Raw genomic sequence first — 14,126 nt, forward strand, 5'->3', positions numbered from 1 at the left:
AATGAGAATTTACAGAAAATAATTATTTCTCAATTACACAGGTCTTTGAACTAGAAAACTTGCTGTTTTACAATGATAAAGAAAAACAGAAGGCCATCGAGACATCAAACATACATTCACCCCACAACTGTTATTCCTACCAGAAGTCTTTCTGATATTATTTTTCCAGACTTCCATTGATCAAGAATCCTCAGACAACCCAGTAAAACCATTGCAACAGCTAAACAACTTTATTGTCAGGAAATTTTCCATAATTAGGAAACAGAATTTTACCCTGAAACTTCCTTGCTGTCCAAAATATCTGTTTAGTTTGGTATTGTTTCTCTCCTCTTTTTTCACATTCTTTCACTGATGAAAACTGCTCTCACACTTCCCTCATTCCACTGCTTTCCACAAAAACAAACCCAATCCACAACATCTTTCTGTTTCAGATTTCTGATAATTTTCATTTTTCTGCTATCCACCAGTGCTGTTAATCTTTCACAGGAGAAAACAGGGTACTATTTCTTCATGGAATGTTCTACAAACCACTACTCACCTTTCTCTTCTTAGAAAGATTTACATATTTATTATTTGCTCCATTTTTTTTTCCAAGTAACTGACAGTGTCTACTTGCTTGGATGTTCCTTTTCTAAAATAGATATTACATTTGAACTTTTCCAGTCTTTCAATTCATCATTCATTTCCCCCCTATTTTCAAAAGTAACCTTTGACTTGTATTAGCCAAGTTTGTTACAGTCAATTTTCTAAGAACTTGGATTTGTCAACTTGTCTTCACTGACCTGATTACATCATTTAAGCAGGTCCTACCCTGTTTCATCCATATTTGTGACTGAGATCTTACTCAGATTGATAATATTACAGAGGAATTTCTTTGGTCTTTTAACTAAGAGATTTGCAGGATGACTTCTTGCCACCCTGATGACTCTTGAAAAGTGTAGGTTATTTAGTATCTTGGCTTAGATTTATCCACATGCATGTGTTATATTGTTCTACACTTGTAACAACTGGATTAAGTTTCTACTGTCAGGATCTTTAAAAATAATTCTGATTTTTTTTTTATGTTGTTTAAAACAGAATACACTCATCCTGTATGCTTTGCCTATAATGAATTCCATGACCTGTCTGGATTTCATTTCTGATTAATTTCTTTTTCATGGTCTATATATTTCTCTGAGCAGTTACAAATAGAGCTAGTAACTATTTGTGTGTGTGGGGGAGGGAGCATTTCTTATTTTCTAACAATTTTTACCTTTTCTGCATTTGTTTATTAAATTAGTGAAAAATACTGGCTTTTCAAAGTCTTGCTTTTTTTCTGAATTATTTATGATGTTTTCCTGGCTGTTCTTGTCATTGACAAAAGTTAACTGCAATATTCTCAAGAGAAATTAATGTTTATGCAGATATACTGATGACCATAATCCCCCAAAAATGAACACCTAGTGTTGTTTTGTTAGTCAATATGTAAGCTTGTGGACTTCAATAAAACATTCAGCTCATGTCTCCAATCAACAGCCTAATAATCTTTGTGTTTTTACAGAGCTTCTTACAGGAGCTGAGGAATAGCCCAGTCATACTGTTTTCTGGCCATTTACAGACATTTTCTGCTTCTCCATTAAAGGAAATGGGAATTCATCTCCATAACTGTTCCACAGTGAAAGACTTTCATCAAGGCCTTACATTTCTCCCCTGGAGGAACCTCAGCCTTTTTCTCCATTAGGACCTTTTAGCAGTAGTTAGGGTGCACACACATATCCATTCCTTGTAGAAAGGGAAGGCAAGAAAAGATTTCTGTCTTCTTGTTGCCTCTTTCTGTTCACAAAGTTCAATGATTTTTTTTCTTGCCCTCCTCTTTTGGATAGTGTAGAATTCATTTTATTAGCAATATTCTTTTATATTGTTTGGTTTTTCTAAAATCTGATTTAAGAAAAAATATTTTTCTCATTCCTCCTGTTAAAGTAAACTCCAGCTCTGCCATATATACAAATACTGTCACATCAGAGAGGAATTATGGATATAACCTGAGTATTTGAAAGACTCTGATTACATTATACATTATTTTCAGTGTTTATTACATTCTGCTTTCTTATTTATCTTGGAACGTTTTTGAAACTATTTTTCTTCCTCTTTGGAAAGAAAAAAATTGGAAACTTTCGTGAGATGCTTGCTGCCCTAAAGGCCTGTAGAGTACCCACACTGAAGCAGAAAAAACAAGAAATCACTCTGCACTGGCCAGAGCCTCCTGCATGACCTGTTTCCTCCTGAAGGCTCTGAGCACAACCTGCAGCCCTTCTGCACTGAAGCAGAGACTGGGCAGTGGGGAAGAGAAGAGCCTGAACTGAATTTGAGACTAGGAAATGGGGAGAAAATGTGTTTCCCATGGTTTTAAATATATGTGTGTGCTCTTTGCTTCCTAAGAGCTAAATCAGTAATTAAATGTCTGTGTTACTTGGCCCCCAGAGATAGTGATGTGGGTACAGATATGTTTGCTGGGAATTTTAGGGAGAACTCATGAAAAATACTTGCAATCAGAGACCAGAGTGTTCCTCTGCTATACTGGAAGAAGGAAGCTTTCAATCACTGTTAAAAGTCAGGCAGAAACGTCATCAGATGGAATTTCATACAATGAAATTTGACTACTTTACATCAGAATGAAACATTCATGCTCTAAGGGAACAGTAAAGAGAGAAGTATTTCCTTGACTAAAGTAAAAATACAGTGATTCCTTTTCTACTCTGAGTTTATATTCCAGGAGGTTTTGTTCTGCCTTACTTGCACCTATAACTGGTGCATACTGGAATAAAGTATCTATCTGAACAGTCCAGTTCAGTTTCCTAAGGTCCTATAGCTCATAATCACTTTAATTTGAAAATTTTCCCTGAGACTGGATATTTACACACCCTTTCATACATCTGAACTATTGTGTCTCACAAATCCAGCCACAGCCATTGTCTGTTGAGATTTTTAAATCATCTTGCTTGCTTCACATGATTTTTTAAATTAAATCTGTAGGACTTTGACAGAGATGTCTGCTTTATTAAGTTTGATTTACATTGGCCAATGGCATCAAATGCTCCCTTCTGCAAATTTGTGCTCTACATCCTGCTGTGTCTCCCACACACATGCACAAAAAAACAAAAAAACAAAAAAAAAAAAAAAAAACCAAAAAAAAAAAAAAACCAAAAAAAAAACCTTCACAACTGTGTATACTAGGAATAAACTGAAAATCTTTTTTTGCTTCACAAATGCATTCGGGATTACTCAAAGTCCTTATCTGACAGATGCACCAGGCTTATATTCTTATTTACAAAGCAAGCTGGTTTTTTTAAGACAGGATTGCATTTTTGCCCTGTTTTTGTATTGCCTAGCAGTAAAATAGGCAGGAGTGGAGTCTTTGAATGGCACTACATTATAAATGATAATGGGATGCACCTTCTTATCCTCACTGTGCCTCTAATCCTATCCATGTAAATGAGAAGTACTTTTTTAAAAGACATATATACTAAGCTTTTTAAAAATTCATTTAGTTGGCATGTTTTCTTTAATCTCATTTAATGAGTGGAGGCTTCTATTCAAAGTTAATAGTAAAATGGGCAGATAATGGGATGTTTGGGAAGAGCAAAACTGAAACTGGGGTGTTACCAGGACACAACTCTCAGATGTGAAACACATATTCGTATTTTGTGATCAATTCCATAGAAATGGCTCTTTCTGCCAAAAGTGCAATCTTTTAGCACACACATGAAAAAATCTGTTAGTGTAGCATTTTGACATTAGGCATTTAAATTGTATAATAAAAATGAAAGAGTAATTCATTCCTGAACTAGCTACAGTACCCACAGAGAGTAAATTCAGAATTATGTGGCCCAATAGCTTTGGAAATCTCACTGCACAAATGTTAGGGATGCACTAAATGCCATAAATGGATTTATTGAAATTATATGTAAAATGTAGTCATTGTTTTTACCCTAATCTTGACATACCAGTGGTATCACATTGATGAGAGAATGGTCATTACTACTAGCAAACCTGTCAATCAAGTGTCAAAACCTGCCCTTTTCTCCTTCTGTAAAGCACAGGGCAAGGGTGACAGATGAGTCCAACAGATCATCCTGATGAAGAATGTTCTGTAGCAAATTCACAATGACAGTTACACAAAATGGTCTATCACAGCACCATACGAATCTTCTCTCATGTCAATCATAACTGGAACTTTTCAATAAATACGTTTGAGTGGGAGTTTGAATTCACTCAGAAGAGCACGAACAATACAGTGATTATTTTGTTCAGCAAGATTATTTCCAATTACGAGACAAACAAATTTATCACAGGTGAAGAAACAAACAAGAATTTGGCTCAGCATCTGAAATTTAAACCAGACATCAAATTAAACCTATAGAAACATCAGTTGATATTTACAAAGTGTTTTCCAATGGACTGAAGATTTTTCATTGTTTAACCGTGTTATAGCTTTGAACTTTCCCATCAAAACAGGTAACAGAAAACAAAAGGAAACTTTTAAACTGGTAACTTGTACAATTAGTAAACATTAGTTCTTCTGAAAGAGTAGAATATGTTCAATAAAATACAGTCAGATTTGAAGAACAATCTGAGAGAGTAAAGGCATAAGGAGTCATGTGTTTTGCAGCTATTACTGGACAGTAAGTGCCTCTTAATGAAACGCCAAATGTTCTTCTGCTTCTCATTGAAAAAGTGGCATTTCTCATTTTCTTCTTCCACCACAAGTCAGCATAGAAAATCCCAGGAGAAATATTTTCTCCTTATTTTTTTTTTTCCTTTAACCAGTTATCAATTCCACCCATTTTCAAAGACTGGGAACCAAGGGAACGGAAGAATTAAACACATTCCACTGAATAAAAAAACATCTTGCAACAAAATGCAGCTATATCTTTTTTGTAGCTGAGTTGTAAATTTTGCCACAAGTTGAAATCAGTGAAACTCAGAAGTGTTACGCCCCAACTTGGGGCACCTCAAAATAGGTGAAGAACATGTTAGAGATTTATGAACCCCTCTTCATCTCAGAGTTCTTGTGACTCAGAAAATCTTACACAGGCACCTCTGAAAATCTTACACAGTGCTTCTGCAAGGAAGTCAGAGGGACATCAAAGTCTTGTCTGAGGCCTTGAGTTATCACTAAATAACTCAAGGGAGAGAAGACAGTGTTGTAAGCAGACAAGAACAATGGCAGAGAAGAACCTCAAGAAAAACAAATTGAATATGGTTTGTAATGAGCTGAAGAACAGAATTTATAGAAAGACTAAGAAGAAAAAAAAAGAAGAAATGGCAGAAAAAATAAGAGAGCAGAGAAAGGAGAAAAAATGAAAGCAAATTAAAACACAGGAAGAAAAAAATAATAAATAGGTGAAAAGATATGCTTTAGAAGAAATAAAGATATGAAGTTTGCAAAATACAGTCATTGAGAGAAGCACAATAAATCAGAGCTAGATATAAAATAATTTAACTGTGCATACCTTCATCAATGGGCTCATACTTCATAATAATTTCTAAGGCAGTTGTTTCATTAGCTTCAGTTTGAAATTGTTCTTTTGCAAGAAATTTAAGGAGCTGGCCATCAGGTAGAATGTTGCCATCTGTTGAGTAAGCCTTGAACAGTTCTTCAAATTCAGGTCTGTGTACAAGAGCTCGATAAATTGCTTTGAAGTCATCCATGCTAATTATATCTCCAGAGTGTTTGTCAATGGTTTTCTGAGGAAAAAAAAGCAACCAAAAGAATTAAAAAAAAAAAATCAATAAAACAACATGCATATATACAAAGTTATGCACCAAACATTTTTTTATAACTGACCACAGGAGTGAGAATCATAGAAGAATCCTCAGGCAACAGGGATTACAATAGATTAAACTCCTCAACTTTTAGATTACACTTTGTGTGCTACAAATATTTTATATAAAGTAAAATGGACCATATGACATAATTAGGGTCTAAATAAGTACAATAAATTTAGATTTAATGCATTTTTAATATTAAAACACTTCGTAGAAAATATCTAAAATGCTATGCATTAAAATAAATGTGCAGCATAAAACTTACCAAGTGGAAAATATATTTGGCATAATACCTCTCCAACAGCTATTTACACCAAATGGTAAATACTGTCAGTGAAATTTGCATACAAAAACAGCAACCAATAATCTTAAAAATTAAATAAGGATGACCAAATTCTCAAGATAAACAGGTCTTTTATCACTTCAAATAAACACTATCAAAATTTGAAGATGATATTTTATAGTAACCTATGAGCTCATGTTCTACTCTTAACAAGCCAGAATGTTTAACTTAGATTAATTATTCACACTCTCAGAATTCTTGAATTGTAAGCTTGTTTTCATAGAGCTGACAAAATGTTAGCCTAGTAATTACTTTCAGTGTTTCAGTATAAAAGCTAAAAGAAAAGTTAAAAGGGCAAAAGAATTTGAGTAAATTAATACTTTTTCTGCCTTTTGTTTTTTTCTCAGGTTTAATTCCATTTTTCCTTTAAAATTTTCTACCCAAAATAAGTAGCTGCATACGAAATATAAATGTTTCTATCATTTTAGCCTGAATCATTCCTAAAAGTTGCCAAATTAAGAGAAATCTGCAGACAAAATTGCTCACAAAAATCACAAACAAATGGCAATCCACTGCCTCAGTGATCATCACTGTAAGCTGATGAAAATTCCTAATTGTTGGCTCCTTAAACTGAGACTGCCAAAGAGGCCAAGTTGCAGCATCCAAAACATGGCACTGACTATGGCTGGCTTGGCTTCCACAAAAGTGTCTATAAACAGGAAATTGCTTACTTGAGCTCTGGCTGCTCTTTGATCAAGACTTTGGATTACTGCTAAATAGTTTTGAAGCCATACCATAAAACCTAAAAGCTGAACAATCCATTGCCAGTTCCTTCCTACTGCAGTGCAGTTCCTACTGTACCTCTGAATAAGTACAATAGGAATAAAAATATATTAGATAGCTAAAACATTATACAAATATAATATATATATATATTACATATATAACATATATATATATATATATATATATATATATAAAATATATATTAGAGAGCTAAAACATTAAATTTCAGGGGCAGTTCTAGTGAAAAAAAATCTTACAAATCAGTGCTTCAGTATTCGCTTTGAGTTTGGGAAAGAGAATAATAATGATCATTTTTAACAGAAATCCCTAGCAAAAAATACTTCTGTACAAATGCTAATTATACACATTTCATTACTGCTGAGAAATTCCCCATCAAAGGTTGATATCCTCAATCCAATTTTTAATGTTCTTGACAATATGACAAATTTGCTCATAACCATTAAGCAGGAAAAGAAAATACCAACTTATTTTGGAAATAAACAGTCTATCAGGACTTGGAAGATGTTTACTTAGTTACTGGCACAAAGAGAAGCTGGGCAAAAATTTAAAGTTTCTATTTTAGTTGCCTTTTAATGAAATACAGACAATAATACTACACAAGAGAGCTCTCCAAACTAAAGTGATAAAAATCATGCCACTATAAAAAGATATTCTTACCATTTTTTGGGGGTAGATTTTTATCATTCTTATTTTTATTAATGCACATTAAATCTTTGTTGTTCAGAAAAAGAAGAGACAAAGTCTTGAGAGAAATTATATGAAAATTTATTATTCCTTAAAACTGTAATATTCATATCGCTCAAAAGAGTGTTACAGTAAAACAAACTCAAAGAGAAGAGACAATAAAAAAAAACAGATTATTCCTTAAAATAAGTTTTCTAGAAAATGTATTTTGCTATGTATAACCATTAGATTAACTGCTGAGCTGTAGTTACTGACAATGATGTCAGTAAGATTCCCTCCCAGAATGCCTTGAATTTTTACATGTTATTACACTGATTAAATACTTGAGCCCCCCCAAACTACTGAACACCTGTAAATCTCTCTCAAATAGCAAAGAACACCTAACAGTACTGCCATAAATAACTAGATCAGGCTACTGGGCATAATAGGTTGTTAAATACAACTAGATCAGACTTGTTCTTTGCAGGTCACTTCCCTCAAATAATCCCTCTCTTCTCTGCCCACAGCTGACCATCACTCTCAAGTTCCTGACAGAAACCAAAGTCAGGGAAGATAGAGGAAACAGTGAGAAGTATTTTTAAGTTCTCAAGAGGTTGTCTAGGTTGGCAACTATCTCCTTGCAGTGCAAGTTCCAAAACCACAGGGAGCCTCTCTAGCCAGGGTTGAGCTCATGCTGCTGCTTCTACCTTGGCTTGACAAGGCAGACAGCAATGAGGAAGATAGAGTGAGGAAAACTTAGTGCCTCCCTTCTCATGACTTAAAAGCTTCTGACTTGCCATAGCTAATTCTCCTCTGCCAAATCAGGACAGAATCAGCCAGCTGCTTGCAACATTCTCAAAAGAATCATCTATATAAATGTGTAAATAAATAAATATACATATATTTTTATATATATACACGCACACACTTGTTTCCATTGCCTTAGGGAAACAGCATTACCAGACAGCTTGTTTTGGGGGAAAAAAATGAGGTAAAAGGGAAAACCTTACATCTTTTGAGTCATTACATGAAGAGCATGTACACCCAGTTTGTGCCAAGGCACTCAGTTTTGTAGTATTTGCTCACAGACAAGATCTGCTTGGCAGTAGTTTGCTTACCTACACTAAATTAACTCATTAAGTCCACTTTCTAGCTGGATGGTGTAATCCTCATGGAAATCTCTTAAACACTGCCACGTCTCAAGGCCAAATCCTTTCCCTGGGGGTTAGAGTGTAATTCCCATCCATTCAGGCACACCTCTTAAATATTACAAGAGAGGTGTAGTGGAGAACAGAATGAATGTGTGCTGGATCTAAAGCCTGAGCAGCTCAGACAAGCCCACGTTGTCCTCCTGGCAAGAGGACTTTGATGAAATTGCTCTCATGGCTCTGCCCAGCAGCAGACAGACACATCTGGGCTCATTACCTTGATCACACAAGAAGCTGAATAGGATGAAACCAGAATGCTTTAAGTTTTCTCAAGTGTGGTCATTCACAAAAAAAATCTGGGAATCAAAATCGACGTGTTTTCCATCTGACATGAATTTGTTGTGGTGAAAAGACAGAGTTATGGATGTCAGTCTCTTCTCTGAGTACCAAGCAGTAGGACAAGCAGAAGGGGACTCAAATTGTGCCAGGGATGGTTTAGATTGGCTGTTAGTAAAAATTCTTTCACTGGAAATGTTGTCAAGCATTGGAACAGGCTGTCCAGGGAAACATCTGAGTTACCACTCCTTGAAAGCATTTAAGAGACCTGTAGATGTGGTGCTTAGGGACAAGGTTTAGAGGTGGACTTTTCAATGTATGAATGGTTGGACTCAGCGATCTTAGAGGTATTTTCCAATCTAAATGATTGTGATTCGAATGCAAACCCTGGAGGAAAATTCTTTGCTAATTTTGCACACACTCTAGCATGAAATAGATTTCCCAAAAAATTAACTTGAAAAAAATCAGCAAACGTATGATGTGTGTAACTGAACTTCTAAACTGTTATTGCTTAATGTACATACACCTTACCTTGAAAATATGTTTTAAATGGTCTTCATCAAAATTTATTTGCATTTTTTCAAGCAGCCTCATGCAACCCTCTAAATCAATATTCCCAGTTTTGAAATCATTCTGAATGAGATTCCAAAACCACGTATGAGATGTGAGGTTAAGGAAGATTCTGGCCCACTAATGGGGGGGATGAGGGGGAGAAGTTTAATTTTGTTAAACCTAAGAAGACTGTGCTTTCCTGTTCTCATACTCTAGAACATCCTTGTCTTTTGACCTCTGAGAATGCAGCAGGCCCCGAGGTGTGCAGGAAGAGATTTCTGCTCTGACCTCGGAGACTCGGAGGGCAGTGGCCAGAAGGGCTGAATGGAGGGCGTGAAGGAGATCCGGGGGTGCTCAGGGTGCAGAAAGGGCTGCGGTGAGAGGAGGGAAATGTAGGGAGGCCCAGGGGACTCGGCAGTGACAGGGAAGGGCAGGGAGTGCCAAGAAACACCAAGGAATGAGTGCCACCAGCACTGTGCCCCCCTAAACGTTATCAACCAGCCTGGCTGACAGGAATGGCTGCCCCAGGCCATCCCTGCCACCCTCCTGTGTGCCCAGGCCAGCTCCAGGCCTGAGGGGAAAGCAACATGTCGGGGGGTCCCAATGGCAGCTGTCACAGGGCAGGGAGGGGAGAGGAGGAGGAGAAGGCAGCAGAGGAAAAGGATATCTGTTCTCATCCATGGCGGCTGCGCCCCAGCCCCCTCACTGCAGCGGCATTGCCAGCCCCTCGCTTGGGCTCACAGTGGGCTCCTCATGCCCCTGCACGCTGTTCGGGCGGCGTGGAACGCTCGCCCCCATCCTTCCAGTGTCGCTGCAGTGCCGCTCTGGTGATGTCACAGACCGCGGGCGCCCGGCACAGGCCCCTTCCTGCGCCGGCCTGCCGCCATGGTGTGCCTTCTCCTTCCAGCACAAAGTGTCTCCCAGGCCCTGCCCTCATCACCGGCTCCCAGCCTTAGGATATCCCACACGTGCCGAGGCGGGAGCTGTGTCAGGCCGGGTAGGCCTTCTGCAGCCAACCGTGCCAGCGTCCTCCTGGGGACTTTGAGCTTGTCCGAGGCCTCTCTGCTCTGGGGAGAGGTGACAAGCTGGTGAGGCAGGAGGTCACCACAACATCTTCCCCCATAAAACCAGGAGCACTGTGCTACCAACACACTGCTGCAGCGTGGGGGGAGCCCCTTCTTTGGGCCTTGGGGAACCAGCCGGATCCATGGCACGGGGTGATGGTGGATGTTGGGGAACGGTGACAGGCCACCCCAAAGGGCTGAGACGCCACCCCAAATGGCTGTGAGGCCACCCCAAAGGGCTGGAAAGCCACTCCAAATGGCTAGGAGGCCGCCCAAAAGGGCTAGGAGGCCACTCAAGCTCTCACTTCAGTGCAGGAAACTGTTGTGCCCTCAAAACCAGCCCAGGCAAGAGCAGCTGTCCATGTCCTGCTTTGAGGCACACCAGAATCAGCCTTCAAATCATTGGGACAACCTTTGGAAATCAGGCTGGACTTTCACCCTGACTCCATTTCCCATTTCGCACTCATTTTACAGGGATTCTTCTCCAGGCAAACTGCTTCAAAGTTGCCAGCTTCCATGTAGCTGTCAGCAAGCCTGAGTGAGACTCTAAATGTGACAGACCAAAGGCAGTTTGCCACAGGTTTTATGAAACTTGTGAAAGCTGAGGACACCAAGTTTTGTGTTGACATTCTGGAAAACATTCAGGTTTTGTCAGACGATATATGGGGGGAAAATCTGTCAAGGAATTCCCTGCTACTCACGCTTTTATGAACTGGAATAAACTATTCCAGTATTCAGATCAGCAGCTGAACACCAAGGTCTCCAATGCTGAAGTGCCTCAATGCTTACTGAACTACCATCTCTGTCTGATATGATGGCCTAAATAAAAAACAGGAGGACAAGACAAAATGGAGTTGTTTAATTGATTTATTTCTGGATCACTCAGGAGAGTACAGAGACTTCCATCTGTCAATCACCACTTTAAAAATAATTCAGGTCTGCAGTGACTGGAAATAATCTGGGGTTTTTTTCTGGTTTGTTTTTTTTTTTTTCCCACTTTCTTTATGTACTTTTCAAGTACTTTACCAGTAATTGTCAAAATGTCAAAGGCAGCACAATGTTATAGATGAGATAGTAAGCAAATTTTTACTTTCCTTTGTAATTTTAAGCAAAAATTATATTCAATTATGTAGCATCACACCAAATGAAACATTGATTTTTAAGGGAGCTGGTATGGTAGATTGGCAAAGATTGGCATATAATATCTAGATTTCTCTCATTGCCACAGAACCCCTGTAAATTCAGCCTTCAGGCTTTGCTTGTGCATTTACCTCTGAATCCCTTATACAGGCACATGAACAAAAGGAAGATCAGGACACTGGAGGAATAAATTTCTAATAGACAGTGCAGAAGATATCTCAGGACTGACCAGGGATGTAGGCTGGGTGTTGCAGCATTAAAGAATAAAGTAATGCAACTCCCTTTCTCCCAGTATTCATTACAAAGGCCAAAGGAATGCATGTGATTTTGGTTTACTTTCAAACTGTGATAGTGATTATTTCCTAATATTTATCACAAATTATTACAAATGCCCACCATCTTTGCTGTTTTCTCTAAACATAACTTTTAATTAGATTTTCAATGGAAACAAAGTTTAATTTCAAGCACTACTGTAAACACTACATTTTAGTAAATACTCATCTGTATAAATAAATACTCATCTGTGGCTTTGGAGAGTCACTGCTGACTGACCATGATTGCTTTCATTGTCTTGGTGTTAAAATGTCATCGAGAACTACACATTGCTATGATTTTGAGGAGAAAAAACATTGTGCAAAAATGGGCATCTTCAGGTTACTCTTTTGAAGGAAAATGAAGATTTTGCATACTTCCTGCCCTCTGATTTGGGAGGTTCCTTTCTCTATGTATCTGGATATGATAATTTATTTCCCAGAGAAACCAATGCAGCTGAACAGGGAAGAAAGGTGGAGCACAGAGAGCATTTTCTGTGCTCCCTTGGTTCTTCAGAGAGAGCTGCATTACCTATGGGTCATTCTCTTTTCACCCCACAGCTGCTGCTGAGATCCATCCAACACCAATCCAATCCAATCCAATCCAATCCAATCCAATCCAATCCAATCCTTGAGTGCCCGTGTTGCTGCTGGACACCATTCAATGAGCAAGCAGTTGTCTTTACATGGAATTTGGTTGAATATGTGATTATTTCTTTATTGAAAGTAAAAGTAGTTTTATTAAAAATGTCATGCAACCCAGGGCTGCTATAATGAAGATGGCCTGTTGGGAGTGTAGTTTATATCTGCAGTACCAAAAAATAGAAGAATTTTTGGGCATGGATTTAAGTGCTAACAGACACAGATAGAACATTAGAAATTCTGGATTGGAAAAAATCACTTTTTTCACAAATATTGAACATGAACAAACAACAGGGAATAATAAAGAACAATGAAAAAGACTGCACAGTTAAACGACTTTCAGTTTCAATATTTATTCCACTAGATCAATCCCTTATGAGATGCAAATATATGGCATTTTGCAATACACTTTTTGGTTCTGTTGAATTAAATTCTCTCTACTTTAAAATGCTGTTTCTATATGGCAAAACAGTAACAAGGAGTGCAATAATAAAAAGCATTTAATATTGCAGTATCAGTCTATCAGTCTACCTTTATGAACTTTTCCTTTTCTTTCAATTTCCTTTCTCTGTAAAAGAAGGAATCCATGAAACCAGAATCTGCAACAAAAGCTGCTCAGAAGGATGGAATTTCAGCAGAATAAATGTTCTGATCTGACTGAAAATACTCACTCATTTTTTTGCAAGCTATGAAATTAATCTGGAAAAGGTATTTATGAAATAGGCTTTGTCAATTTTCCCTCTACATTCTCCAGGATGGGCTTGAATTTTTTTTTTTTTTAATTTCTTTTGGAAAGTGGAAACTTGGGGAAGAATAAACATTATGAGAAGAAGCTGAAGGTGTACACCTCCATGGAAAACTTCAGGGAACTTTTATTTATATACTTTTGTGGCTCTGAATGTCTTTGAGACTTAGTTGCAACTGCTTGTTTTTTGTCTATAAATGATTTTTTGTTGTTGCATAGGGAATACATGCCAACTTTCATTATCTTTATTCCTAAAATAGCCTCCTTTTCTCTCTAATGCTTTGAAAACCATTCACATTCTTATAGCTCCTTGTGAAACCTCTTTTTTTTTTCCAGTTTCCCTGTATTTTAACAAAAGAAATGAAGGATTGGCACTTATAATATATGAATATTTATATCTACAACAAAAACAAAAATTCAAGTTTTCCAGCTGTATCAAGCAGCGGTTTTCCACTGCAGTCAGGAGCACAGCACATCTGGAATTGAAGCTCTGTCTTATTTACAGTCATAATAATCTGCTGGTAAAGACTTGCTTTGTGTCTGCAAAAATGCATTATCATCAGGTATCTTTTGGTTTTCTTATCTTGGGTTGCTCCTGAGCAGCCATGGTTCTTTGTCCCAAGGAGA

At 37.6% G+C, this 14,126-nt stretch overlaps 2 protein-coding genes across 2 annotated transcripts in view; one reads left to right on the plus strand and one right to left on the minus strand.

The window, feature by feature from the left end:
* The window catches only part of PLCZ1 (phospholipase C zeta 1), a 44,875-nt gene extending 34,272 nt beyond the window's left edge, over positions 1-10,603 (minus strand). The window contains exons 1-3 of the mRNA XM_053942997.1: positions 10,265-10,603; positions 9,577-9,700; positions 5,493-5,727 (exon numbers count right to left, since the gene is read on the minus strand). Coding sequence (XP_053798972.1) covers positions 5,493-5,727; positions 9,577-9,700; positions 10,265-10,278 — 373 coding nt within the window. The 5' untranslated portion in view covers positions 10,279-10,603. The remainder of the gene's footprint in view (positions 1-5,492; positions 5,728-9,576; positions 9,701-10,264) is intronic.
* Positions 10,277-11,504, plus strand: CAPZA3 (capping actin protein of muscle Z-line subunit alpha 3). The gene is given in 6 exon segments (XM_053942380.1): positions 10,277-10,510; positions 10,599-10,837; positions 10,891-11,009; positions 11,012-11,106; positions 11,108-11,193; positions 11,195-11,504. Coding segments are annotated over 6 exon segments (951 nt in total). The 3' UTR covers positions 11,373-11,504.
* Positions 11,505-14,126: the final 2,622 nt, after the last annotated feature.

The sequence above is a fragment of the Vidua chalybeata genome, chromosome 5 (genome assembly GCF_026979565.1).
Source record: "Vidua chalybeata isolate OUT-0048 chromosome 5, bVidCha1 merged haplotype, whole genome shotgun sequence".
In the NCBI taxonomy this organism is placed as follows: domain Eukaryota; kingdom Metazoa; phylum Chordata; class Aves; order Passeriformes; family Viduidae; genus Vidua; species Vidua chalybeata.